The following is a 25858-nucleotide window of genomic DNA, read 5'->3' as shown; positions in this document are numbered from 1 at the left end:
CCACGCATGCTTATTTATCACATGGTTTTCCTGGGGGCCCCTGCCTGGAGAATGGAAGGTAGGCAGTCCTCTCACAGTAGGGTCACGATGGTGACCCCATTAATGATATGGTGGCAGGTCTCCCATCTGAAGTGTGTTTGTGTTTTGGCTGTCACTATAATGTGTTCTGTCTGTTCTCTCAGTCCAGACGACTTCTCTTTTGAATCTAAATACCTTTGACTGATTTGTAGAGCCCTTCCTCCTCTGCCGGGGTGAATCAACTCCTTAAATACAAACATTCTCTTGCCTTTAATTTAGCCATCCCTTTTCCCTACAGGGAAGGCCTCCAAATCCCCTCACGTCAGACACCCCAGCAGCCCACTCTGGCTTTTCAGGAAAGGCTGATGATATTGGGGAGCTGCCTGCTGACTGCATTTGCTCTCCTTGACCCTGGCACCAGTTCCCATTCAGTTGGAATATAAAAACGTGGTTGTGCTTCCCATGATCGTCCACCCATTCCCCTTATCCCTCTGGCCAGCTTTACCCTGTCCGCAGACAGCCCCTCCCCCACCTCACTTTTGCAAACTGCAGTCTTCAAGGCAGCATGTGCCAAGCCCAGCCCTCTCACGTGTGCCAGCCTGCTTCCTTCAGGACCGCACTTGAGAGGGGCAGTTGCAAACGTTCCGGGGGCACCAAATCCACACACAGATGGCTTACCCCTTACTGGCCCTGAGCGTTCACGATCACCCACATACATCGAGCCCTCTTGAGCATGCAACCCCACCGTGTATTTCTACACACATGTCCTACACATATATTTAAATAAGTTTAATAAAACTACAGATGCTATAGTTTAGACATTCTTGCACCTCGTGGTGCAAGCATCTGCAACTTCAGCGACCTCGGCCTCCATCACAGCTGTGACAAGAGGTTCTTCCCAAGCAAGTGGGTTGCCACCGACCCACTGGCAGACTGAAAGTAGTTGCCCTGAAGTCTTTGGGAACAAGCACTTCGCCTTCGACTCTGCACTTGTTTACTGTCTTCCCAAGTCCTTCCTACACCCTCACCACCTTTCTGCCCATCCTTATGCCATGTATTTGCGTTTCTTTGCTGTGAATCCTCTGGACCTTGCTGGTGGCGCCAAATAGTGCTGAGAGGTGGACGGGTCCACTGACGCTCCAATGTGGAAACAGACGTTCAATCAATGCTTGAATGAAGGAACGTGAAACTGGGCCGAGCCTGGGACCCGGTGTTTAGTTTGGTCGGGCTCGGACCTCGGACTACAGGGCTGGGTGCCCGGAGAGGGAACATGGCCGAAACCCTGGTCCCAGGAATCCCAGCTCCGCTAACAGCGAAGCCTCTGTCTCATCGCCCTCAGAGGTCGCATCGTGTTTGGGAATGACTGGGGCGCCTAGCCGGAAAGGGTCGCCCCGCCAGTGATCACAGATGACACACTGGGCTCGCGCGCCGCACGAGACCACAGCCAGGAGCGACCAACTGCGACCCGGAAGGCAGGCAGTCGTCGCTCCCAGATGCGTCACATCCGGTGGGAACAGGCCCCTGGGGGGCCTCCGCGGGGAGGTGGGGCGGGGCTCGGGGCGGGCCGGAGGCGGGGCCTTGGTGGGCGGGCCTGGCCCCAAAGCGCTGAGCTCGCAAACGTCCGCCGGCGAGGCGGGCTCTGGCGCTGTCGCCGAGCTTCGGGACTGTGGCGGCAGGTGAGAAAGGGCGGGCGGAAGGCTACTTCTGGCCCGGACCCGGCTCCGCGCTCGCCCGCTCAGTCCAGGTAGCCGACCTGACAGGGAAGGACCGCCGCTCCCGCGTTCGTGAGGCCTGGCGCTGCTGCCGGACCTCAGAGTGGCGTGAGGGGTCCCCTCTCAGCGATCCCGGTACCACCTAGGCGGGTCACCGGCCTGTCAGCTGCGGGGTAGCAGCGCGAGCCCGGCAGCGGCGTTTCCCTCCTTCCGTCCTTCCCTCTCCCCCAGGTTTGCGCTCGAGCTCTGCTTGTTCCCAAACCGACAACTTCTAGACTCCCAGCTAGGGAGAAGCCCTGGGTCAGCACTGCCAACTGCCCTAACACCTAACACTCAGCCGGTGTGGAAAAAAAAGCTGCTAGCCCGGGGTTCTCTACCCTGCCTTGGGGTACATCTGCTCAAATTCTTCCGGCCCTTCAAGCAGAAATGGCATGGTATCTGAGCCAGAACCCCCTTGCAATGAGTCAAATCTGCCCGCCGTACTGGAAGGACAGAGTGAATGGTCCTTAGCCTCCTCTCCCTTCTGAACTGATTCTCACCACCCCTGTGGTTTCAGTCCCGGGTGCCTTCATCTTTTCCTTGTGATTCCCCTCCACTTTGCTCTGCATATACTCCCTCTGGTTTTCCTGCCTCCCTCTTCAGCAGTGGGACGCAAGGCTGGACCAAAACCTCCAGGGTAAGTGACCTAAACTTCAAGCCAGCAGAAGCTATGGCTTCCCAGGTCTGTAGGGGGAAGACTTTCCCACAGATGAGTCTTTTCCTTAACCTGCCCTCCACCCTCTAATTCCCACACTCCCCAGTCTCAGATGAGGGAGACCAAGGCCAAAGGACAATAGGATCTAGAGAGGCTGGGGCCTCTTCCAGGACTGGGACACTGCAGGGCATGAAGCAACCAACAGTAGTGATGAAAAACCACTGTGTCCCCATTCTGGTTGCCCCAGTTCCAGCAGGTGATGTGACAATAGGGAGGTGGCCACCCAAATAGAGAAATGGAAGGAGGCGGACCTTTTTCTTTCATGCTGAGGCACCCCACCCCCACCTAGAAAAACTCTTAGTCCCACTGGGAGTTCCAGACTCTGGTCGGGTTGCATGTGGATATGGGGAAGAGCTCCTGGACTCCAAGCGGCCCCCTCAGATGTGACACAGTGGCTCCAGGATTGCCAGACGAGTGGAAGCTCTGGCAGGAGGAAAAGCCCCCACAGCAGACATGTGGCCCTGTCTGACACCCTCCTGCTGCTTCTTCCAACAACTTCCCTGAGGAGGGAGGACCTGCACTCCCACAGCACCCCCAGCACACCCCTGTCAGCAGGGAGGGCAGGCAAGATAGCCCCGCAACAGCATTTACAACTGCGTGTCGGTTGTGGAAATCAGCCCTTGGGGCCTTTGGCTTGATGGTCACCCGCTGCCCACACCACTCTGCTGATTGCTTTTTGCCTAACAGGTGACACCCATACACCTTAACCTGCTCTCTGATGGCCTCTCGGATATGGCCTGAACCCGTATTTCTCATCAGCACCCTTTCTCTCCTCAGGTTTGTCTCCTTGTCATCCCTGTGCAACCTTCCAGAGAGTTCGTTCTGGCTGTAGCACTGCTGCAGAACCTCTGTAGCTGTCTTGAAGCCAGTGGGAGTCAGGCTTGTGGTGACAGGATTGAGGGTGGCTCTTCCAAATCCCTTCCTATCAGGACATCTCCTCAGGGTCACGGCGCTGGAGCAAGCCCAAGGAAATCAGCAGGTACGGACAGGCTGACCAGGAACTCCCATCTGTAGGTGGCCCCTCTGGGTGAGGGATGGCAAGCTTGAGGCAGTTGTGCTGGGGCATGGGACAGCCAAATGGCACTCACAGCCCTGCTCAGTCTCTCAGTGGTGGACTTCCAGGTCCTCATGTTCCTGAGTTCACCAATACTCACCCTCACCAGCCACCTCTCTGTGTTCCTTCTCTCCCCAGGAAGAGCTCTGCCACCAAGGAAAGCAGCACCAAAGAGCCAGGCCTAGCTCATGGACCCTTTTTAGGACAACCACAGGCATCAGCGAAGCTGCTCTGCTAAGCCACAGAGGGCCTGGGCACACCATCCTCCAGGAGGAGCCATGCTGTTTAGAAGGGGCAGCTCCCAGCCGTGGTGTGGACCAGAAGGGGGCAGCGGTTGCACAGGTCCCCTAGGCACGCTTAGGGCTGCCCTGCTGCTTGTCAGCCTGCTGTGGGGGTCCAAGGGAACAGCCAGTACCAACCTCAGCACTGCTCTGGGCCATCCTGGGCCACTGCCAGAGGGTCGCTACTTGAGCATTGGGGATGGTTCTGTGGTGGAGTTTGAGTTCCCAGAGAATAGTGAGGGCATCATCGTGATCTCAAGCCAGTACCAAGGCCAGAGCAATGGGTCGGGGCCCGGTCCCATACTGAGAGTTACCTCCTTGGACACAGAGGTGCTGATCATCCAGAACGTGAGTGCCATAACCTGGGGTGTTGGGGGTGGCTTTGTGGTAAGCATCCACTCAGGCCTGCCTGGGCTAGCCCCACTGCACATCCAGCTTGTGGACCCCCATGAGGGCCCACCCATGCTGATCGAGGAGCGGAGAGATTTCTGCATTAAGGTCTCACCTGCCGAAGACACCCCCGCCGCCGTTGGCACTGGCCTCACTCACTTCTCGGAGAACCCAATACTCTACTTGCTCCTGCCTCTTATCTTTGTCAACAAGTGTTCGTTCGGGTGCAAAGTGGAGCTCCAGGTTCTGAAGGGGTTCCTGCAGAGCCCCCAGCCCATGCTGCTGGGCCTGCTGGGCCAGTTTCTGGTCATGCCCTTCTATGCTTTCCTGATGGCCAAGGTCTTCATGCTGCCAAAGGCCCTGGCTCTGGGCCTCATCATCACCTGCTCGTCACCTGGTGGCGGAGGGAGCTACCTCTTCAGTCTCCTCCTTGGAGGGGATGTCACCCTGGCCATCTCCATGACTTTCATCTCTACAGTGGCTGCCACTGGATTCCTGCCACTGTCCTCAGCTGTCTACAGCCGCCTGCTCAGCATCCATGAAACACTCCACGTGCCCATCTCCAAGATCCTGGGGAGCCTGCTGTTTATTGCCATCCCCATCATAGTAGGTGTGCTGATCAAGTCCAAGCTTCCCAAGCTCTCTCAGCTGCTTCTGCAGGTCATTAAGCCCTTCAGCTTTGTGCTGCTCCTGGGTGGCCTCTTCCTGGCCTACCGCATGGGGATCTTCATCCTGGCAGGCGTCAGGCTGCCCATTGTGCTGGTGGGCCTCACTGTGCCCCTGGTTGGCCTCCTGGTGGGCTACTGCCTGGCCACATGCCTGAAGCTGCCAGTGGCCCAGCGGCGGACAGTCAGCATTGAAGTAGGGGTGCAGAACAGCCTGCTGGCCTTGGCCATGCTGCAGCTGTCCCTCCGCCGCCTTCAAGCCGACTACGCTTCTCAGGCCCCCTTCCTTGTGGCACTGAGCGGCACCTCAGAGATGTTGGCCTTGGTTATTGGCCACTCCATCTATAGCAGCCTGTGCCCAGGTCCCTGAGGCCCCTGGGTCAAGCATTTGCCACTCCTTGCCCCCACCCTACACCCACTGTCCCCACGGTTCTTGTGTACCAAAGGCCTTTAGTTCTCACGCACTATGCACTCAGAAAAATCCAGGCTTATTTTTGTTACTGGTTTTTTATTCTCCAGCTTTCAGTGCCAAAGAGGCCATGCTGAGTTGGGTATGTGGGCACTGCCCAGAAAATATATTTCAATAAAAGAGAAGCAAACTTGGGTCTCTTCCAATCTTTGCTCTTTGGGGCCTGACGGTGGAGGTAGGAAGGGGGTTCACTGGGTAGGTGTGGGCCAGGGTGGAGGACTGGCTTGGGTGACACGGTGACCTCTGCACAGACTTTCTCTCTTAGCCCTCCTTCCCCATGCATCCCCTCTGTGAGAGGTGGGCCTCTGTTCTAGAATGAACTGTAGGAAGATACCAGCAGACGCCTGGCTACCCTGCCTACTCCCAAGTTCAACTGGCTTTCCACAGCCAGACTAGAAAGGAGGAGGAAGAAGGCCTGTGGCCAGTGCTGCAAGCTTGTCAGGGTGGGGCGCTTTGTGGGCTCCAGAGAGATACTCTAGGGGACTGCAAGGACCTGCTTCACCCGTTGGAAACACTGGGCGGACCAGGCCGTGGGTGGGGCGGGGCGAGCAGACTCCCAGCCCTCCCTCCTCTCTACCCCCAGCTCTCAAATGAAGCCCACCTGGCCCAGCTCGGTCCTCCTCCCTATCCTGGAGGGCGCCCCTACACCGTCGCTGTGGTGGACTTGTCACCCTGGGCGGTCCCCGTGAGAGTACAAAGCGGAACCCCAAGGAGACTCCCCCCAGGGGCTACAGGGGCAGGGCGGGCCGGAGGCGGGGCTGGAGGAAAGCCGCACCCCTCTCGCCCCTTCCGGCAGTGGCGGGCGGTTCCGGCGCGTGCCCGGGGCTGCTGTACGCCGGCGTGCAGCTTTTAGGGTGCGCGGCGGCCTGAGTGGATGCCGTGGCGTCCGCCATGCAGCTGACGGTGAAGGCGCTCCAGGGCCGTGAGTGCAGCCTGCAGGTAGCGTCACCAGGCCCCCGCCGTGAGCCGGCTTGCTCACGTTCCCCTCCCCTTGTGAGGCGCAGGACTGGGGTGAGGGTGGGCACAGGACTAGCGGGCCAGCCCCTCCGGGAAAGCCGGGAGAGCTGCCCACAGCCCCGGGGCTGCAGGCTCAACCCCTGCTCCCATCCTCGGCCTGACCAGGTGTCAGAGGATGAGCTGGTGTCCACGTTGAAACATCTAGTCTCCGAGAAGCTGAACGTCCCGGTGCGCCAGCAGCGGCTGCTGTTCAAGGGCAAGGCATTGGCAGGTAACGCGAGGAGAGGAGACGCCCAGGGAGCCCCGCACGAAGTTGGGGTCGGGGTGTCCAGGCCGAGCTAGGGCAGCAGTATGATGGGGGGGGGGGGGTGACAGCCACTTGAATGTCTGGGCGATGGCTGAACCCTGCTCAGCCAGATGCCACAGTGCTCCCTGAGGTCATCCCCGCCGCTGTGGGTAACAACTTCATCAGTCTCTTTTTGGCAGATGGGAAAAGACTCTCCGATTACAGCATTGGGCCCAATTCCAAGCTCAACCTAGTGGTCAAACCACTGGAGAAGGTGTTACTGGAAGAAAGCGCCGTCCGGAAACTGGCGGAGGCCTCACCCCCGTGTCCACCTGCCTGGCAGCTGATCGCCAAAGTCTTGGCACGCCACTTCAGTGCTGCAGATGCCAGCAGAGTCCTGGATCAACTACAGAGGGTGAGAAGGGTAGCCCCGGATGTCCACTCCTGCCCCAGCTGACTCCCACCTGTCTCTGTCCTGGTGTACCCCCACTGGCACCCCCTGAACCCTTCTGGCCTTCTCTCCCTAGGATTATGAGAGGTCCCTGAGCCGCCTGACCCTGGATGACATCGAACGTTTAGCTAGCCGCTTCCTGCACCCTGAAGTCACTGAAGCTATGGAGAAGGGGTTCTCCAAATAGGATTCACGGAGTGTGGGCATGAACCCAGCCAGGCTGCAAGCTGCATGTAGCATTAAATGTGTTCTCATGTTGCAATTTGGCTTATAATAATAATAGCTGGTGGGTACCCAGGAACCTGTGCCCAGATCTTGCTAGGTGCCAGGCACCACTGAAAGCACTTGACCTGAGTTTGCTCCTGCACCTCAAACAAAAGGTGAGACAGCCAAGGCTCCTTTCAGTGAGGTGGGGGAGCCAGAATCCGAGTCCAGCCAGCTTCTAGAAGTGCCTCAGGATGAGAAAGAAAAGGGGCTGTTTGGAAGATTTCGAGGAATGGGCTGTGGCTTTTTGTGTGTAGCCCACTGAGAATAAACCCTCAAGTGACTTCTTTCCAGACCTCTGGCAGGCCCAGCACTGGTGGGGGGCTAAGTGACAGCCAGCCCTGGGCCCCCACAGCCACTGCAGCCAGTGCACACTTGATGAAGGAAGAGCAGGTTGGGAAGTCGGGGATGAACATGGCCCAGCTCTACGTTGCGACCTCAGGCAAGTCCCTGTACCATGTTGGTCCCCAGTCATTGACTCTGCCCAGTAAAAGCCACTCCTTAAACCTCACTCAGTTTCCTTCATCCTTACGCCATACCTGGGGGGGGGGGGGGGCGGGTCTGCAACAGTCCTCCCCTCTGTGTTCCATAAACAAAGGTTTACTGCAGGCCAGAAGCAAAGTGATGGCTAAGCATGGCCCAGAGATGGGGTGTCCTGGCCCTCCCTGTCACAGCTCTTCCCTGGGAACCCCCTTTGTTTGTCTCCCACTGGATGTGGACAGTTCTTGCTCCTTAGGGATGACAGGTGACTGACTGGAGGTCACTCAGCAAGAGTCAGGCCTTAGCCAGGCCCTGCACCATGTGCTCATCCACAGAATGAGAGCAGACCCTTCCCCTGCCATGTGTGTACGAGGGCTTTCACTCTGCACACCCCCCACTGCCTAACAGGAAGCCTCAGGGTGCCAGGGAGGGGACAGAAGCACGGCCTGGTGGCACTGGTCCTCCCACCCTGCCTGGTGTGTGGGCACTAGAGCTCATTTAGGCACCTGCTCCTTGGAGGAGAGCCCTCAGGGCCGTTGGGGCCGGGAGGAAGCTGTGTGCACAGGAGGGTGGATGCTCCGGCCCCACCACCTCCCTGCCTGAGGCCCTCCTGCTGGGTCCCTGGGCTGGGAAGACAGAGGCCTGACGTGTGAGGGATTTGAAGAAGAGACAGTCCCTGGTCCTACCTGAGAGCTGGGAATATCAAAGAGCAGGGCCCACCTAGGAGCCTGTGTGATCTGGCAGCTCATGTGACAGACTTGCCAATGCTCTCATTTATTTCAAGTCAGGATTTGTGTTGACATTTTAAATAGCACTTGAGGTGAATGTGAGACTTTGATCCAAAAAGAACTATATTTGTTAGGCTGCTTTTGGTTTCCAGTAGTTGGTTTAACCATAATGGAAATCAGTTTAAACAATAAAGGAAACTTACTGGTTTACAAAACTGAGAAATTCAGGGGTATTGGCAGCAGATGAACAACTTCACCAAATACCCAGTTTTGTCCTACCTCCCCTCTGCACTCCGCAGTGTCTGCTTCGTCCCAGGCTGCCGCCTCAGGATCGATAGATGGCTGCCTGCAGCTTCCACTGAGTCCCTCGTTTATAGTCAGCAAGGAGCACCTTCTGCCCTGTAGTGTAGCTTCTTTCTCACATGCCCCCAGCAAATAAATGCTGTCCTTTTATTGGTCAGAACTGGGTCATGCCTCCAATCATTTTGTCCAGGGCTGGGCTGGGGTGGGTAGTGGGAAGCCAGCCCCCTGGAAACACAGGCTGTGGGAGGGAGAGGGAGATTCTCAACAAAAACCAGGTCCTCGGGAGGGCGAGTAGTGCCCCAAATAGCAACTCCACTGCAGGGGAGTGACACGCAGATGCATGTTTCAGACAGACCCTAGATTTGGCCATTGAGTTCCTTGTGCCAATGCCTCCCAGCCTGGGGGTGACAGCCATGTGGCGGTTAAGAGCTATCTCCTGGGCAGTTGGACATGGGGGTCAGGAACGCAGCGGAGATTGGGCTGGACATGGAGACAGGACTGAAGTCTTCGGGGTGTATGATGGGAGCCTCGCCGACGGAAGAGTTGACTGGGACCAGGCCCGGTCTGATGCCAGAGCCCTCTGCAGCTGGTGGTCGGAAGTTACCTATGGAAAGGACATCCTAGAAGCTGTGAAGGTGGATGAGGTGGCTTCCCAGAGAGTGTGGCATGAAGAGAGAGGAGAGGACTGGACCTTCAAGAACTTCACCAGCTGGAGATGCGGTAGAGGCCAGGAACATCCCCAGATGCAAGGCCGCAGGGGGAGCTCAGTGTCAGAAGCCAAGAATGCCCCTCCAGAGAGGGGAAGGTGCCCAGTGCTGCCAAGAGGCAAAGCGAGGGCAGGACGGAGCGTCCTCTGCATCAGGAACACGGAGGTCATTGGTGATGTTGGGGGTGGGCAGAAAGCAACTGCAGTGTGAGGAGAGGAGGAGGTGGTGACAGTGACTGGGGCCGTCTCAGCCCCCCCACACACAATTAGAAGATTGTGTGTGGTGGGACGGGGTTGGGCAGGAAAGGGAGGAAATGCTACAGGGATGAGCAACAGGAGGCCCAGGTGGGGAGGAGCCAGCAGGTGCCATCACAAAAGGAGAACCGGGACTCCAAATGAAGGGCGAGTAGCCGCACGCTGCACTCTGCCTCCGTCCCTAGAGTCTGGGATGGCCCTGTGGACACCTGCAGGCCCCAAATGCTAAGCTCCTTCAATAGGTGTCAGAAGGTTCACTGCAGGTGCTGCACCCCTCCTAGCCAAGTGTCCACCCAGGCCACCCACCCGCTGCTACCTGTTCCCTGCCCACTATGAGGCCCTGTGACCCATCGCCTGCCCCTTGAGAAGGGGCCTCAGACCGTCCTTCACCTATCCCCAAGGATATGGTGTAGCTCGAAGGCCCTCTTGTGACCTCGATGGCACTAGGAGACAGCAGGATGAGTGGTGGCCTCTCAGAGAGAAATGGTTTGGCACCTGGACTGAGATGCTTGTGACACCATTTCCTAAGGGCCCAGGGAGGAGGGGCAGACTCAGAAGAGAGCAGCATTTGCTTAAGGGTGGGCTTGTTGAAGGTGCCCAGGTGACAGATTAAGTGTGCACACAATTTGTTGGTGTTTTGCAGGCCTCCCACGCAGGCCGGGCCAAAAACAGGCCTTGCTAGCCCCCATAGGTCCAACAGAGGCACCACATAGCCAAGCCAGGCACTCTCGACGCACATGTGACAGCCGTAACTGGCCTCAGACCTCCAGGCCCTGGAAAACCTGAGGGAGAGACAACTGCTCTATCCACCTACAGGGCGCAGCTGGAGTGGCCTCCCTGGGCTCCTGGGGACTCGACCCCCTCCCCCCCATCCATATACCCTTCTTGGGGTGACCAAATGACTCTGGCATTCCTCATTCCTATTCCTTGCCCTCTTCTGCCTTCACTTTCCTGCTTTTTCTTCCACTTCACTGCTTGCTCCTTCTCTTGCTCCTTTGCCGGTTTTTCCCCTTCACGCACACATCCCACCTTTCAATGTCGGGGGTCTCCAGGGCTCTGTCCCCAGAGCCTTTCTCTTCTTTCTCTCTCTGTATCACTTCCCAGGGGAGCTTGTCCACCTTCACTCCCAATATGTGGCTCATCCCAGCCTCCTCTCCTGAGCTCCAGGCTACATCTCTAGAGTGAGATTCTGAGACAGCTCTTGGCTCTCCTGCAGACACCTCATTCATTCCTTTAGCACAAAACCCTGAGTGCCTGCCATGTCCCAAATGCTGGTAACACTGGATCTGAAAGACACAATTCCTTCCCGCTTGGCCTGCACATTGGCCTGCCTTGATGAATGAATATACCACTCAGGCTTTTAAGGACAGGAAGTGGGAGGCCCCCTTTGCCCTTCCCAACTCTCCCTTCTTCATAGGCAATCAGGCGACAATATTTTTGGAATGGTCCAGAGCAGTTGCCTTGTAGATGTTCCAGAATCTAGATATGGAGGGAGAAAGAGAGGGAGAGAACATTGTTGTGCGGTTGCCTCTCGTGCGCCCCCTACTGGGGACCTGGCCTGCAACCCAGCCATGTGCCATGACTGGGAATCAAACCTGCGACCTTTTGGTTTGCAGGTCGGCACTCAGTCCACTGAGCCACACCAGCCAGGGCCAGCTTAAGTATTTTTGATGAGAGCGCTACCATGGGGATGCTGTGTCTTTCCCCCTTCCCCCAACCCTCAACATCTGGACACAGTCAAGGTCAGGGTGTTGCACTGTTGGGGAGGCTCAGTCACACGGTCAGGGTGGGGGCTCCCTGGTCTCTCTGTTGTAAAGTTGCATTTTCCCATCCTAATGCACAATGGATCTAGGGTAAAACCTTGATCCTGCTCCCCAACAATCTTAATCTAATGGTTTTACCATCCAAGGATGACTCTTGCCTGAGTGAATTGCGTTGGTGGCTGCAAAAACGGTGGGTTTTTGATGCTTTCTTTCTTTCTACAGTTTTCAATTGGTACTTATCCTTTTTCCCTGCTGTCTTTTCTCAATTATCAAATTATTTACTCAACAATTTAGAATCCAAGAGTGTCATTTGGGCGGGTAATTTTTACTGGACTATAGCATACATAGAGTAATGTGCACAAATCATCTCCATACAGCTCAATGGATTTTTAAAGTGAATACACCCATGTATCTATCCCATCCAGATCAAAATAGAGAATATTGCCAGCACCACAGCACCTTCCCTGGTGCCTCTTTCAGGCATACTCCTCTCCAAAGGATTTAATACCCTTTTGGATGCTCAAATTGTTCTAGCTCTGGTTCTTTCCTGTTGATTCCAGTGTTCCTTTGACATGGCTGGTCCTTTTGTTTTTCAAGCACTTCCTTCCTGTCACTACAAGGTTCCACAGGCTCATCTCGTATTTTTTGTTCCTGCCCTAGAATCAGGCATTTCTCCAAAAAGCTCTGGTTCTTTTCAGCGGAGAATGGTGTTGAGAAACCACGGTCTGGGTGTAGGGTGTGTGCATTGCTACTGGGTCTTGTTGCTTCTAGACTCTTTCACTGGACAAAACTTTGAAAGATATTTTTTAAGAGTTTAGCCTTTCCATACTACCCAGAGAGGGGCCCGTACGGTGTTGTTTTCAGTTGCCACGTAACTTAAAGGGACACTTTCACAATGTCCACAGGCCTCGATGTCCTGCAGATGCAGGAGGGGGATGTCCTCAAATTCCTTGCAGCAGGAACCCACTTAGGTGGCACCAACCTTGACATCCAAATGGAACAGCACAGCTACAAAAGGAAAAGTGATGGCATCCACATCATAAATCTGCAGAGAACCTGCGAGAAGTTCTGCTGGCAGCCTGTCCCCTTGTTGCCACTGAGAACCCCACTGATGTCAGTGTCACGCCGTCCAGGAACATGGGCCAGCGAGCTGTGCTGAAGTCTGCTGCTGCCACTGGAGCCACTCCCACTGCTTGCTGGACACTTCACCCCTGGCGCCTTCACTAACCAGGTCCAGGAGGCCTTCCAGGAGCCGAGACTTCTGGTGGTTACTGATCCCAGGGCTGGCCACCAGCCTCTCACTGAGGCATCCTATGTCAACCTGTCCACCATCGCTCTGTGTAACGCACTCTCCTCTGGGCTATGTGGACATCGCCATCCCTGCGACAACAAGGGGGGTCACTCAGTGGGTCTGATGTGGAGGATGCTGGCCTGGGAAGTTCTGTCCGGTGCAGCACCATCTCCCATGAACACCCACGGGAGGTCCTGCCTGATCTCTACTGCTACAGACATCCTGAACAGCTTGAGAAGGAAGAGCAGGCCACTGCTGAAAAGGCTGTGAGTAAGGAGGAAATTGAGGGTGAATGAATGGCTCCAGCTCCCAAATTCACTGCTGCTCAGCCCGAGCTCGCTACCTGGTCTGAAGGCGCAGGTGCCCTCTGCCTATTCAGCAGTTTCCTACTGAAAATTGGAGCGCTCAGCCTGCCCCTGAAACCTGGTCTGCCGCCCCCACTGCACAGGCCACTGAGTGGTCTTAAGCTTTGCTTCCACAAACTGTTAACAGAATGCAAATAAAGTTGACAGAAAATAAACAGTTCCTAAAGACAGAGAGGGAGAGGGAGGGAGAGAGAGAGTTTATACTGCAATCCTCAATTTTAATCCAGCATCACAGTTCCCTGTGGCACCTCCCCTTATTCCACCGTGAGAAGTCTCATTCCCAGCAGCATCGCTATATTTACACATTGGCTCTACCACATACAGCCTGTCTTAAAGTACACCCAAAATAGCTTTACAGTCCCCTCATCACTACCATTGCTGACAACATACATCCTAAGAGCAAAGTCAGTGCCTTTTATCCAAAGAATACATCTCAGGAAGGGAGTATAGTCAGACAGCTGAATTTAAAAGGCACCTGAATTATTTTCTCTGTGTGGCTTTGTTATAAATTGGATATGCAGTTAGGCTCATTACCTTTTGTTTTTATTCAATTTTAGCACTTCATTTTTTCACTCTTTGTAAAAAAGATTTTATTGATTTATTTTTAGAGAGAGGGGAAAGGAGGGAGAAAGAGGGAGAGAAATGTTGATGTGAGAGAGAAATATCTATCGATTGCCTCTCGCAGGCCCCCAACAAGGGACCTGGCCCACAACCCAGGCATGTGCCCTGACTGGGGATCGAACCTGTGACCCTTTGGTTCACAGGCTGGTGCTCAAACCACTGAGCCACACGAGCCAGGGCAGATTTATTCACTCTTTCAAATGTATTTTTGTACATTTAAAATATTTACAATGGTTCAGCCCGGGCTGCTGTGGCTCAATCGATTGAGCACCGGCCTGTGAACCAAAGGGTGACAGGTTCGATCCCCAGTCAGGGCACGTGCCTGGGTTGTGGGCCAGGTCCCCAGTAGGGGGCACGAAAGAGGCAGGCACACGTTGATGTTTCTCTCCCTCTCTTTCTCCCTCCCTTCCCTCCTGTCTAAAAAATAAATAAATACAATATTTTAAGAAGATAAAATATTTACAATGGTTCAAAGTCAAAACTACACAAAAGTCTGTTCCAAGAAATCACATATCCTTGTCAAGCTCCTATAGGTGACCATTTTCATTAGTTTTGAGTTTCTCCTTCCTGTGTCTTTAATAAGTATGTGTGTCTGTGAGTGTGCATGGCCTTTGCACTCTGTTTTTTTCACATAACAATGTATCCTGAAAATTATTTCATTTTTTTTACACATTGTCATTCTTTTTTTCTTTAAGATTTTATTTATTTATTTTTAGAGAGAGGGGAAGGGAGGGAGAAAGAGAGGGAGAGAACATCAATGTGTGGTTACCTCTAGCATGCCCCCTACTGGGGACCTGGCCCACAACCCAGGCATGTGCCCTGACTGGGAATCGAACTGGCAACCCTTTGGTTTGCAGGCCAGCACTCAATCCACTGAGCCACACCAGCCAGGAAGGATTTTCAGTCTTGTTTACTGCTGCTTAGGACTATTGTATGAATGTACCATAGATTAGTTCACCCTGATGATGGACATATACATTGTATCTGATAACTTTATGTTACCAATTATGTTACAATTGTATGCATCTTACTTTGTATCTGTGAAGTAATTTCCTGCATGGGGATTGCTGGGTCCAAGACAGTGATTGAGTTTTATACATATGTAATATTTTGTTTCATTCGACGTGCAAAAACCGGCATACTGTACAAACTGTACTGAACAACAAAAAGGTACCAGAGATGATACATGAACAACATATTGAGTGAACAAGATTTTAATTTCAGATTATTAGAGATGCTTTGCAGCAATTTAAAATGGGCAAATGCGATGAAATGTGCCTGGGGGTAGTATGTTAGAGTGTTGATGCAGAACTCCTTTCAGAGATGACATTGGACTCAAGATCCTATGACAAGAAGGAGTCAGCCATGGGGAGGTTTGGGGACAGTCTTCCAAATAGAAGAGTAAGTGCAATGGGCTGGGACCAGGGCATGGCCTGGTCAGGAGCTGAGAAATGGCCCCAGAGGCTGCAGAGAATGAGGAAGCAGACATCTGAGGGTAGAGGGTGGAGGAGCTGGAAGCCAGGGTTTTTATAAGATACAGCAAAGAGTTCGGATTTGATTCCAAGGGCAATGGGAAATCGTTTTAAGGTTTTAAGCAGAGATGTGATGTGATATGATTTATATTAAAGATTAAGACCTAACCCTAGTGTGTGGAGAACAGGCTCTAGAGGAGCAAGTGTAGAAGAAAACCAGGTAGGAAGCTGTGGAAGGAGCTCAGGGAGAGATGGTAGCTCAGGGAGAGACTAGCAACAAAGAGGGAGAGAAATGGGCTGATTAGGTTCTGTTTTAAGGGAAGATCCAACAGGATTTAATTACACAGTTCAGCTTTATATCTTTCCTTTTGATTACAAAGAGAAAAATAGAAAACTAACATGACAACCACCATCAGAAATTTCATGTCTCTTTTAAAATTTATTTTTGAGTCCTGGCCAGTGTGGCTCAGTTGGAGAGCAGAGTGAAAGGTCTCGGGTTCAATTTCTGGTTGGGGCACATTCCCCGGGTTGCGAGTTTGGTCCTCCGTCGGGGTGTTTGCTAATGGATGTTTCTCTCCCTCTCTTTCTCCCTCCCTTCCCTTCTCTCTAAAAATAAATAAATAAACATTTTTAAGAAGGCAAATATGATTGGCTCATCGCCCCCTGTAAAATCCCCTTTGATTTCTGCATCTACATCGGCGATGAGGTCAGGGTGCAGAGTAGTAGCGCTTTTGGACTATCCGACCTCACCTCCGTCCACAAATCACTGCAAGGACATTGAGCCACATTTCTTGGGGACATTAAGCCCATGGAAGGGACAGGAAGGCAAACTAGCCCACCTGTCTGATAGCCTCACACCAGGTGGGTGAAAGGGGAAAGGGTTTGCACAGGGGCACTGGGGTCACAGGTGGCTCCAAGGGGCTGAGCATCAGGAGGGAGCATTCTTAAACCAGGCAGCCAACGAGGTGTCTCCAGGCTGTGGCAGGGCTGCCTGGGTAGGAACCAATCTCCCGCCCTACCGAATTGCGAGGAGGCTGCGATTCTGCGCACGAGCTCTGGGGATCTCCAGTTAAACTACGCGCTAAGGGGCGGAGCATCGCGAGGGAGTGGAGTGGCCCTTGGGGTCTCCCAGACCCGGGGGTTGCAGGGCCAGGTTGGTGGAAACTGACCGTACAACTGGTTTCCCGTAGCCTTGTCACTGTTGGGTCTCCTTGGCGGCCTCACTAGGGACCTGTTTGGGCAGGCGCCCTGGGGTCCAGTCATGCCCGAAAAGAAGGGGTTTCTTCAGGGAGCCTCAGTTTTTACACGGCCAGATGACTCTCTGAGAGCCCGGAACACAGTCGGTTTGGTGGGAACTGATCACACGCCTCACTAGGGCCTCGCGGCTCAGGCCTGTAGGGTGGAACCGGCGCGAAGGGGCGGAGAGTGCGGATGGTTAAATTCGCGCCCCGGGGGCGGGGTCGGAGGCGGAGCGCGGCGGCCATGCAGGCAGCGGACGCGGGCACTACCGGAGCCCTGGGCCTGGCCAGCCGGGATGGCTGCGGCACCCGGCGGGGTGCAGGTGCGGCGGCGGCTGTACCCGTTGGAGCTCCGCGTGTTGCGCGAGCACAGAATGCCTCAGCCTCAGGGTGGGACGGAGAGGCGGCAGTCACGGTCAGAAGGCCAGAGAATCGACTACATACTTTGTAACCTACCCGAGGGGACAGCGAAGAATACGCTGGGGGCTGCTTTCTGGAGGGTTGCGTTAGGTGCCGAAGGACGGCAATGCTGGGGCCGAAAGGAGAGCAGAGGGAACCAGGCGCCGCTTGGGTGTGTACGGGCCAGGGGCGGTCTGGAGGGGAAGAGGAAATGAGAGCGGGCAAAGGGGATAACGAGGTGGCTGGTGGGAATTAGGGCTAGGGGTGCTCTGGAGGGGGTTGGTGGAAGTAGTCCTCGGGGAGGTGTGTGAGACTAGTCAAGGTGGCCTGAGAGGGGACCTGAGACCAAAGTCGGTGTGGATGGTGCCTTAACCGAATCTCCACCAGCGCCCTCAGTGTGCCTTTTCCGTCCCCCTTGGAGGCAGACATTGCCCGTGGATCCCTGGCCCCCGATGCGGAACCCCACCGAGACGCAATTCGGAAGGAGTTCACAGTGACCGGCAGCGTCCTAGCCGTGTAAGCTCCAGGAGAGGGGACAGCAGGGGGCAGGGCCAGACTCCACGGAGGGGCGCTTTATTGGACAGGAGGATACACTCCAGAGTTACGTCTAGGGGAGGGAATTGGTGCGATCTAAGGGGGTGTTGTAATGGAGACAGCAAAGGGTTCAGTCTAATGCCCAGGGGCAGAGCAAGGAAGAGAGGAGTTACCACCTCTAATTTGATTTTCTTTTGCCCTCCTCACTTTTAGCTGCTGGAGAGCTGAAGATGCTCACCTCCTCCGAATTTCCATCATCAACTTTCTTGACCAGCTTTCCCTAGTGATTCGAACCATGCAGCGCTTTGGGCCCCCTGTTTCCCGCTAAACCTGGGCTGGGAAAAGGCGCTGAGGCCCAACCTTGTATACGGTCCTAGGCAGTGGGCCATTCCCACAGCACGGTTCCTGCAGTAGGCGCCACTTTACTGTGGGGCCTAATCCTTTCCCTGCGCTTGTGGGGCACTTGTGGTCCACTCGTTTTGTTTAGTGCCTCAGTGTTTGTCATGGCCTGAGCTTCCCTTTTCTTTTCAACTGCAGCACCTCTTAACAGGCTTGGCTTTGTCTCAGGCTGGGAGGGGAGGTCTGGGAATCATACTCATGTACTACAAGGTAACTGAAGACAATTTAGGAAGTGGCAGATGGGTCTTGTCGTTCAGGATTAACTACTGTGAACATTTTAGAATCATACCTTAGTTTTATAGCTGTATTTATTTAGTCAATGTATAACAATAACATAATGTATAATAAAATTCTGCAAGTTTAACATTTTTACTATAACTTTTCATGTAACATGAACCTTTTTCCTTTTTTCTAAAATTTCTTCAAATGCATTATCTTTTTTAAAGATTTCATTTATTCATTTCTAGACAGAGGGGAGGGGAGGGAGAGAATCATCAATCTGTTGCCTTTCACACACCCGCCACCCGGCATCTGGCCCACAACCCACGCACATGCCCTGACTGGGAATCGAACAGGGACTCTTCGATTCACACAAGCCTGGCGCTCAACCCACGGAGTCACACCAGCCATGGCTCCAAAAGCATTATTGAATGGAGGCATAACAGATACTTTATAACATAATTATTGACCATTTAAATTATTTTCAATTTTTGTCCTATTACAGGTAATAATTCAATGGAATTCTTGCATATAAATGTTTGTATGAATGATTGTGTCCCTAAGACAACTCCCACAGGCCCTGGCTGGCGTGGCTCAGTTGGTTGGAGCGACCTGTCATCCTGTACACCAAAAGGTTGCAGGTTCAATTCCCATTCAGGGAACAATTAGGTTTGGGTTTGATCCCCAGTTAGGATGGGTATGGAAGGCAACCAGTTGATGCTTTCTTTCCAGTACATTTTATTGATTATGCTGTTACAGTTGTCCCTTTTTTCTCCCCTGTATTCCCCTCCACCCTGCACCCCCTTCCCCCCAGCATTCCTCCCCCTTAGTTCATGTCCTTAGGTTGTACATATAAGTTCCTTGACTTCTCCATATCCTATACTGTTCTTACCCTCACCCTGTCTATTTTGTGCCTACCATTTATGCTTCTTATTCCCTGTTCCTTTTCCCCCATTCTCCCCTCTCCTGCTCTCTGCTAATAACCCTCCATGTGATCTCCATTTCTCTGAATCTGTTCCTGCTTTAGTTGTTTGCTTAGTTTGCTTTTGTTTTCATTTTTTAGATTCAGTTGTTGATAGTTATGAGTTTATTACCATTTTAATGTTCATACTTTTGATCTTTTTCCTAGATAAGTCCCTTTAACATTTCATATAATAAGGGCTTGGTGATGATGAACTCCTTGAACTTGACCTTATCTGGGAAACACTTTATTTGCCCTTCCATTCTAAGTGATAGCTTTGCTGGATAAAGTAATCTTGGATGTAGGTCCTTGCCTTTCATGACTTTGAATACTTCTCTCCAGCCCCGTCTTGTCTTTGTGTGTTCGTTTTTGGGTCCAACTTCTTTTGGACTCTGAGCTTCCTGGACTTCCTGGAAGTCTATTTCCTTTACCAGATTGGGGAAGTTCTCCTTCATTATGTTTTCAAATACGTTTTCAATTTCTTGCTCTTCCCCTTCTCCTTCTGGCACCCCTATGATTCGGATGTTGGAACATTTAAAATTATCCAGGAGGTTCCTAAGCCTCTCCTCATTGTTTTGAATTCTTGTTGCTTCATTCTTTTCTGGTTGAATGTTTATTTCTTCCTCCTGTTCGAAATCATTGATTTGAGTCCCAGTTTTCTTCCCTTCACATTTCCCTTTATTTTACTTTGCATAGCCTTCACTTCTTCGTTTATTTTGCTTCTGTAGTCAATCATATCTGTGAGCATCTTTATTACCAGTGTTTTGAACTCTGCATCTGAGTTACCTATCTCCTCGTCACTTAGTTCTTTTTGGTTTTTTTTTAATATTTTATTTGTTTACTTTTAGAGAGAAGGGAAGGGAGGGAGAAAGAAAGGAAGAGAAACATCAATGTGTAAGAGATACATCAATGGGTTGCCTCCCACACGCCCCTGAATGGGGACCTGGCTGGCAACCCAGACATGTGCCCTGGCCAGGAAATGACCCAGTGACCTTTCAGTTCGCTGGCTAGTGCTTGATCCACTGAGCCACACCAACCAGGGCTTTTTTCTGGGTTTTGATCTGTTCTTTCATTTGGGCCATATATATATATATATATTTTTTTTTTTTTTGTCTCAGCCTGCCTATTACGTAGTAAAGGGCAGAGCCTTAGGTATTTGCCAGGGCCAGGCAACCCACTTCCCTGCATTGTGGCGCTGTCTATGGGGGAGCGGTCAGAGAGGGAACAGTGCTACTTGCTTGGCTCTTGCCCCAATTTCAGTCACTTCCTGCGTTACCCACAAGCAAATGGTGCCTTTCTGGTGCTGATTCCTGGGTGGGTAGGTTTGTGTACACTCTAGGATCCTGTGGGTCCCTCCAAAGGACTCTCCTGTGAGACTGGGAGTTTCTCCTGCCTCCACAACCCCCAAAGATTTTTACAGCCAGAGGTATTGAGGTTTCATTTCTCCACACTGGAACCCTGAGTTGTATGGTCTGTCTCGGTCCCCAGTTGTTCCTTCGGGTTTATCTGCACACAAATGTGGGACCGTCCAGTCTTCCAGCCCCCACCTCGCCCACGCAGTTGGCCAGCTGCTGCCTTGCCACACATCCTCTCCGCACTGGCCACCTGTCTCTGCCCCTCCTACCAGTCTGGATGAGTGTTTCTGTAACTCCTTGGTTGTCAGACTTTGATTATCTGGCAGTTCTGGTTCTTTTTTGTTTTTTAAATTGGCTGTTGTATTTCTTTCATTCGTGCAAGGAAGTGAAGCGCATCTGCCTATATCTCCGTTTTGGCCAGAAGTCTCCAATTGGTGTTTTTCCCATAGATATGTGTCTCTCTCTCCCTGCCTCTCTCTCTAAAATCAATAAACATATTAAAAATGTTTTAACTGGTATGTCTGTATTTCATGAGCCATTAAATTTTAATCAAATTTCCTTTTTTAATTTAAAATTTTTAAATTATATTGATTATACAATTACAGTCATCCCAATTTTTCCTCTTTGCACCTGTCCACCCACTACCCCTCACTCCCTCAGGCAATCCCCCCACCATTGTTCATGTCCATGGGTCATGCATATAAGCTCTTTGGCTTCTCCATTTCCTATCATGTACTTTACATCCCCATACCATTCTGTAACTACATATTTGTATTTCTTTTTTTAAAAAAACATTTTATTTGCTTTTTTATTTCCAGAGAGAGGGGCAGAGAGGGAGAAAGAAAGGGAAAGAAACATCAATTGGTTGCCTCTTGCATGCCCCCAGCTGGGGACCTGGACCACAACCCAGGCATTTGCTCTGACCAGGAACTGAACCAGCAACCTTTCGGTTCTCAGGCCAGTGCTCAACCCACTGAGCAACACCAGCCAGGGCCTATTTGTATTTCTTAATCCCCTCAGCTCTTCACCCATTCCCCCACATCCCCCTCCCATCTGGCAACCATCAAAACGCTCTTTGTATCCATGATTCTGTCTCTGTTCTTGTTTGCTTAGTTTGGTTTTTAGGTTCAATTGTTGACCGGTGTGTATTTTTGCCATTTTATTGTTCATAGTTTTGATCTCCTTTTTCTTAAATAAGTCCCTTTAACGTTTCATATAATAAGGGCTTGGTGATGATGAACTCCTTTAGTTTCTTCTTGTCTGGGAAGCTCTTTATCTGCCTTTCAATTCTACACGATAGCTTTGCTGGGTAGACCAGTCTTGGCTGTAAATCCCTGCTTTTTATGACTTTGAATATTTCTTGTCAATCCCTTCTAGCCTGCAAGGTTTCTTTTGAGAAATCAGCTGACAGTCTTATGGGAACTCCCCTGTAAGTAACTAATTTCTTTTCTCTTGCTGCTTTTAAGATTCTCTCTTTATCTTTAATCTTTGACATTTTAATTATGATGAGTCTTGGAGTGGGCCTCTTTGCCTCCTTCTTGTTTGGGACTCTCTGCTTCCTGGACTTGCATGTCTATTTTCTTCACCAAATTAGAGAAGTTTTCCTTCATTATTTTTCCAAGTAGATTTCTAATTTCTTGCTCTTTCTCTTCTCCTTCTGGCACCCCTATGATGCAAGTGTTGGAACATTTGAAGTTGTCCCACAGGCTGCTTACCCTATCTTCATGTTTGGGATTAATATTTCTTCTTGTCGTTCTGATTGGTTATATTTTCCCTCCTTATATTCTAAATCGTTTATTTGATTCTTGCTTCATCCACTCTACCATTGTTTGCCTGTAAATTGTTCTTTATTTCAATTAGTGTATCCTTTGTTTCTGACTGGATCCTTTTTATGCTGTTGAGGTCTTAACTTAATTCCTCAAGCATCCTTGTATCCAGTATTTTGAACTCTGCATCTGATAAGTTGCTTATCTCTGTTTTGTTTAGTGTTTTTTTCTGAAGTTTTGGTCTGTTCTTTCATATGGGCCATGTTTCTTTGTCTCCTCATTTTGGCAGGCTGTCTGTGTCAGGGTGCAGGTCAGCCACCCTGCCTGAGCTATAAAGCAATCTGAGATGGCTGCTACTTGTGCTGGGCTTGGAGATCCCCAGGTGGAGCCAAGCTGTGCATCTAGGCTAGCTGCGGCTAGTGCCAGGCCTGGGGCCACTTAGCAACAGGTACAGGGGCTGGGAGCTCACTGGGGCCAGCTGTTGCTTATTTGAGGGGATCAATAGCCCTGACTGGCATGGTTAAGTGGATTGAGCACTGGCTTGAAAACCAAAGGGTCACCAATTCAAATTCCAGTCAGGGCACAGGCCTGGGTTGTGGGGCAGGTCCTCAGTAAGGGGTGCTGAAGAGGCAACCACACATTGATATTTCTCTCCCACTCTTTCTCCTTCCCTTGCCCTCTCTAAAAATAAATAAATAAAATCTTTTTTAAAAAGATTCTCTTTGTCTTTAACCTTTCGTATGTTAATTATGATGTGTCTTGGAGTGGGCCTCTTTGCATCCATCTTGTTTAGAACTCTTTGTGCTTCCTGGACTTACATGTCTATTTCCTTCACCCAATGAGGGAAGTTTTCTTTCATTGTTCTTTCTAATAGCCTTCCAATTTCTTGCTCTTTCTCTTCTCCTTCTGCCACTCTTATGATGTGAATATTGGACCTCTTCAAGTTGTCCGAGAGGCTGCTTATACTATCCTCATATTTTTGGATTATTTTTTCTTCTTGTTGTTCTGATTGATTATTTTTTTCTTCCTTATGTTCCAAATCATTGATTTGATTCTCGGCTTCATCCACTCTACTGTTGTTTCCCTGTAAATTCTTCTTTATTTCAATTAGTGTATCCTTCATTTCTGACTGGATCTTTTTTGTGCTGCTGAGGTCCTCACTAAGTTCCTTGAGCATCTTTATAACCAGTGTTTTGAAACCTGCATCTGATAGATTGCTTATCTCCATTCTGTTCAGTTTTTTTTTCTGGAGTTTTGATCTTGTCTTTCATTTGGGCCACGTTTCCTTGTCTCCTCATTTTGGCAGCCTCCCTGTGTTTGTTTCTGTGTATTAGGTAGAGCTGCTATGACTCCGTGTCTTGGTAGTGTGGCCTAATACAGTTGGTGTCCTGTAGGAGCCAGTGGCACAGCCTCCCCTATCACCCAAGCTGGGGACTCAAGGTGCACCCATCATGTGGGCTGAGTACACCCTCCTCTTGCAGTTGAGCCTTGGTTGCTGTTGGCAAATCAATGGGAGGGATTTACCCAGGCCAGTCAGGTGGAAGGACTGGCTGTGACCACTGACCACCAACCTCTGACCTCCGTGGAGGATCAGCTGTGCAGGCGCAGGGTCATGATGCTCCAAAGTGGACTGTAGCCGTCCACTGGGTGTGCTGGCCAAGGTCAGCCCTCACCTGTGTTTTGCCTGGGGCTACCCTGCCTGAGCTATAAAGGCTGGTTACTTGTGCTGGGCTTGGACATTCCCAGGTGAAGCCAGGTTGTGAATCCAGGCTGTTTGCTGCTAGTGGTGAGCCTGTTTGCTGTTGCTTGTTTGAGAGGATTTAGGAAGTGGTACAATATGCACTAAGACCAGCCATTCATATGGAAATGTGGCTTGGGTGGGACCTTAAGCTGAATGGTACAGAGTCTCTGGGGGATCTAACAGTGTTAGCTAGGTGGATGGAATCTCAGATGTGGCACCAACTTGCTGGTTCTGTGTAACTCTGTGTGTCTCTGTGTGTTGAGAGTTTAGAAAAGGGACAATGGCTTCTGCTCACTTTGATGCCAGACACTTCAGTTTCTCCCTGTGTACCACCAGTGCCTTTCAGGCTGCTACCCCTGTGCTGGAGCTCAGAGGGAGTGAGTCTGAGTAGGTGAGTCTGTGTGTGGGTTCTTTAAGAGAAACTGCTTGGGGCTCCAGAAGTTTCTTCTCCAACTCAATCCCTGCTAGTTGTTGCAGCTAGAAGTTGTGAGGACTTATCTTCCTGGCACTGGAACCCTGGGCTGGAGTTTCATGTGGAGCTGGGACTCCTTGCTCCTGAAATAGCCCTCCCGAATTTTTACCCGCCACACATGGGTGAGAGACCAGCTGATTATGTGTCTGCACCCCTCCTACCAGTGTGGATGGATGTGATTTCTTTAATTCCATAGTTGTCAGACTTTCATTCAACTCAATTTCTGTTGGTTCTGAATGATGGTTCTTCTATATTTTAGTTGTAATTTTGATGTGGTTGTGCAAGGAGGCAAGCCGCGTCTGCCTGTACTGCCATCTTGAGCAAAAGACTTAAATTTTTTTAAAGATTTTATTTATTTATATTTAGAGAGAGGGAAAGAGAGGGAGAAAGAGAGGGAGAGAAACAACAATGTGTGGTTGCCTCTCACGCATTGCTTAATGTGGACGTGGCCCACAACTCAGGCATGTGCCCTGACTGGGAATTGAACTGGCAACCCCTTGGTTCGTATGCTGGCACTGAATCCACTGAGCCACACCAGCCAGGGCAAGGAAGACTGAAATGTTTTTTGGAAAGACAGATTCCAACAGATATACTTACTGAGTTGAATATTTATTATTTATTTATTTATAAAGCTCTCAATCTTCACTGCAGAATTGCACTACCGAAAATGGACCCTCCAACCAGAGTGCTGGTTTCCCACCCACATCCTTGGGTCTCCTTGGCAAAAAGTTTTTAGAAAATCTAGTTTGCATGAGAAGGGCAAACAACCCAGATATGATAAAATCAGAGCCTTGTGGTTTTATTTATTTATTTTTAGACAGAGGGGAAGAAAGGAAGAGAGGGAGAGAAACATCTATGTGTGGTTGCCTCTCAGGTGCCCCCTACTGGGGACCTGGCCTGAAACTCAGGCATGTGCCCTGACTGGGACTCCAACTGGTGATCCTTTGGTTTTCAAGGCACACTCAATCCAGTGAGCCACACCAGCCAGGGCTCAGTGTGGATGACTTTTATTGGTTGATATCTTTTCTCATTATCAGGTTGTATTGTGCTGCTTCTCTGCATGCCTGGTAATTTTAGATTGGATGCTAGATATTATGATTTTCCCTTGGGCGCTGGATGTCTTCCTAGTCCTAGACATATTTTTTGCCATCATGTCTGGATGCTGTTTGGAAAGAGTTGGACCCCTGTGCACCCCAATGTTCATAGCAGCACAATTTACAATAGCCAAGTACTGGAAGCAACCTAAGTGCCCATCAGCAAACGAGTGGATCCAAAAACTATGGTATATTACACAATGGAATTCTACGCAGCAGAGAGAAAGAAGGAGCTTATACCCTTTGCAACAGCATGGATGCACCTGGAGAGCATTATACTAAGTGAAATAAGCCAGACGGTGAGGGACAAATACCATAGGATCTCACCCTTAACTGGAACATAATCAATAGAAGAAAAAAGCAAACAAAATACAACCAGAGACATTGAGGGGGGG

At 51.2% G+C, this 25858-nt stretch overlaps 3 protein-coding genes and 1 pseudogene across 5 annotated transcripts; all 4 read left to right on the top strand.

Moving 5' to 3' along the window:
- The first annotated feature begins 1602 nt into the window (after nucleotides 1–1602).
- Nucleotides 1603–5477, top strand: SLC10A3 (solute carrier family 10 member 3). Of its 3 annotated transcripts, none has more exons than XM_053917665.1 (3): nucleotides 1603–1694; nucleotides 3262–3463; nucleotides 3677–5477. In XM_053917665.1, exon 3 carries the CDS (start codon nucleotides 3817–3819, stop codon nucleotides 5242–5244), a length of 1428 nt encoding a protein of 475 aa, XP_053773640.1. In that variant the 5' UTR covers nucleotides 1603–1694; nucleotides 3262–3463; nucleotides 3677–3816; the 3' UTR covers nucleotides 5245–5477. The 3 variants fall into 3 exon arrangements, with proteins under 3 accessions (XP_053773640.1, XP_053773641.1, XP_024406930.2); XM_053917666.1 differs by having other exon boundaries at nucleotides 1679–1762; XM_024551162.3 differs by lacking the exon at nucleotides 1603–1694 and adding an exon at nucleotides 1805–1961.
- A 647-nt stretch (nucleotides 5478–6124) lies between these two features.
- On the top strand, nucleotides 6125–7812 carry UBL4A (ubiquitin like 4A). The gene is made up of 4 exons (XM_053917604.1): nucleotides 6125–6282; nucleotides 6466–6571; nucleotides 6787–7001; nucleotides 7114–7812. The coding sequence occupies exons 1-4, from the start codon at nucleotides 6235–6237 to the stop codon at nucleotides 7222–7224; spliced, it is 480 nt and encodes a 159-aa protein (XP_053773579.1). The 5' UTR covers nucleotides 6125–6234; the 3' UTR covers nucleotides 7225–7812.
- A 4619-nt stretch (nucleotides 7813–12431) lies between these two features.
- LOC112296313 (small ribosomal subunit protein uS2 pseudogene) lies at nucleotides 12432–13293 on the top strand (annotated as a pseudogene).
- Nucleotides 13294–16716: 3423 nt separating this feature from the next.
- On the top strand, nucleotides 16717–24754 carry LAGE3 (L antigen family member 3). The gene is made up of 3 exons (XM_071220264.1): nucleotides 16717–16846; nucleotides 17348–17438; nucleotides 17670–24754. The coding sequence occupies exons 1-3, from the start codon at nucleotides 16717–16719 to the stop codon at nucleotides 17782–17784; spliced, it is 336 nt and encodes a 111-aa protein (XP_071076365.1). The 3' UTR covers nucleotides 17785–24754.
- Nucleotides 24755–25858: the final 1104 nt, after the last annotated feature.

The sequence above is a fragment of the Desmodus rotundus genome, chromosome X, assembly GCF_022682495.2.
Source record: "Desmodus rotundus isolate HL8 chromosome X, HLdesRot8A.1, whole genome shotgun sequence".
NCBI classification, from domain to species: Eukaryota; Metazoa; Chordata; class Mammalia; order Chiroptera; family Phyllostomidae; genus Desmodus; species Desmodus rotundus.
Note: the sequence above shows the minus strand (reverse complement) of the source record. Positions and strands in the feature narration are given on the sequence as shown.

Coding starts and splice junctions, on each gene's coding strand:
- LAGE3 (XM_071220264.1), top strand. CDS start 16,717: ATGGTTAAATTCGCGCCCCGGGGGCGGGGTCGGAGGCGGAGCGCGGCG. Junction 16,847..17,347: donor CGGCACCCGGCGGGGTGCAG/GTGCGGCGGCGG, acceptor CCTTGGAGGCAG/ACATTGCCCGTGGATCCCTG. Junction 17,439..17,669: donor ACCGGCAGCGTCCTAGCCGT/GTAAGCTCCAGG, acceptor CCTCACTTTTAG/CTGCTGGAGAGCTGAAGATG.
- UBL4A (XM_053917604.1), top strand. CDS start 6,235: ATGCAGCTGACGGTGAAGGCGCTCCAGGGCCGTGAGTGCAGCCTGCAG. Junction 6,572..6,786: donor CAAGGGCAAGGCATTGGCAG/GTAACGCGAGGA, acceptor TCTTTTTGGCAG/ATGGGAAAAGACTCTCCGAT. Junction 7,002..7,113: donor TCCTGGATCAACTACAGAGG/GTGAGAAGGGTA, acceptor TTCTCTCCCTAG/GATTATGAGAGGTCCCTGAG.
- SLC10A3 (XM_053917665.1), top strand. CDS start 3,817: ATGCTGTTTAGAAGGGGCAGCTCCCAGCCGTGGTGTGGACCAGAAGGG.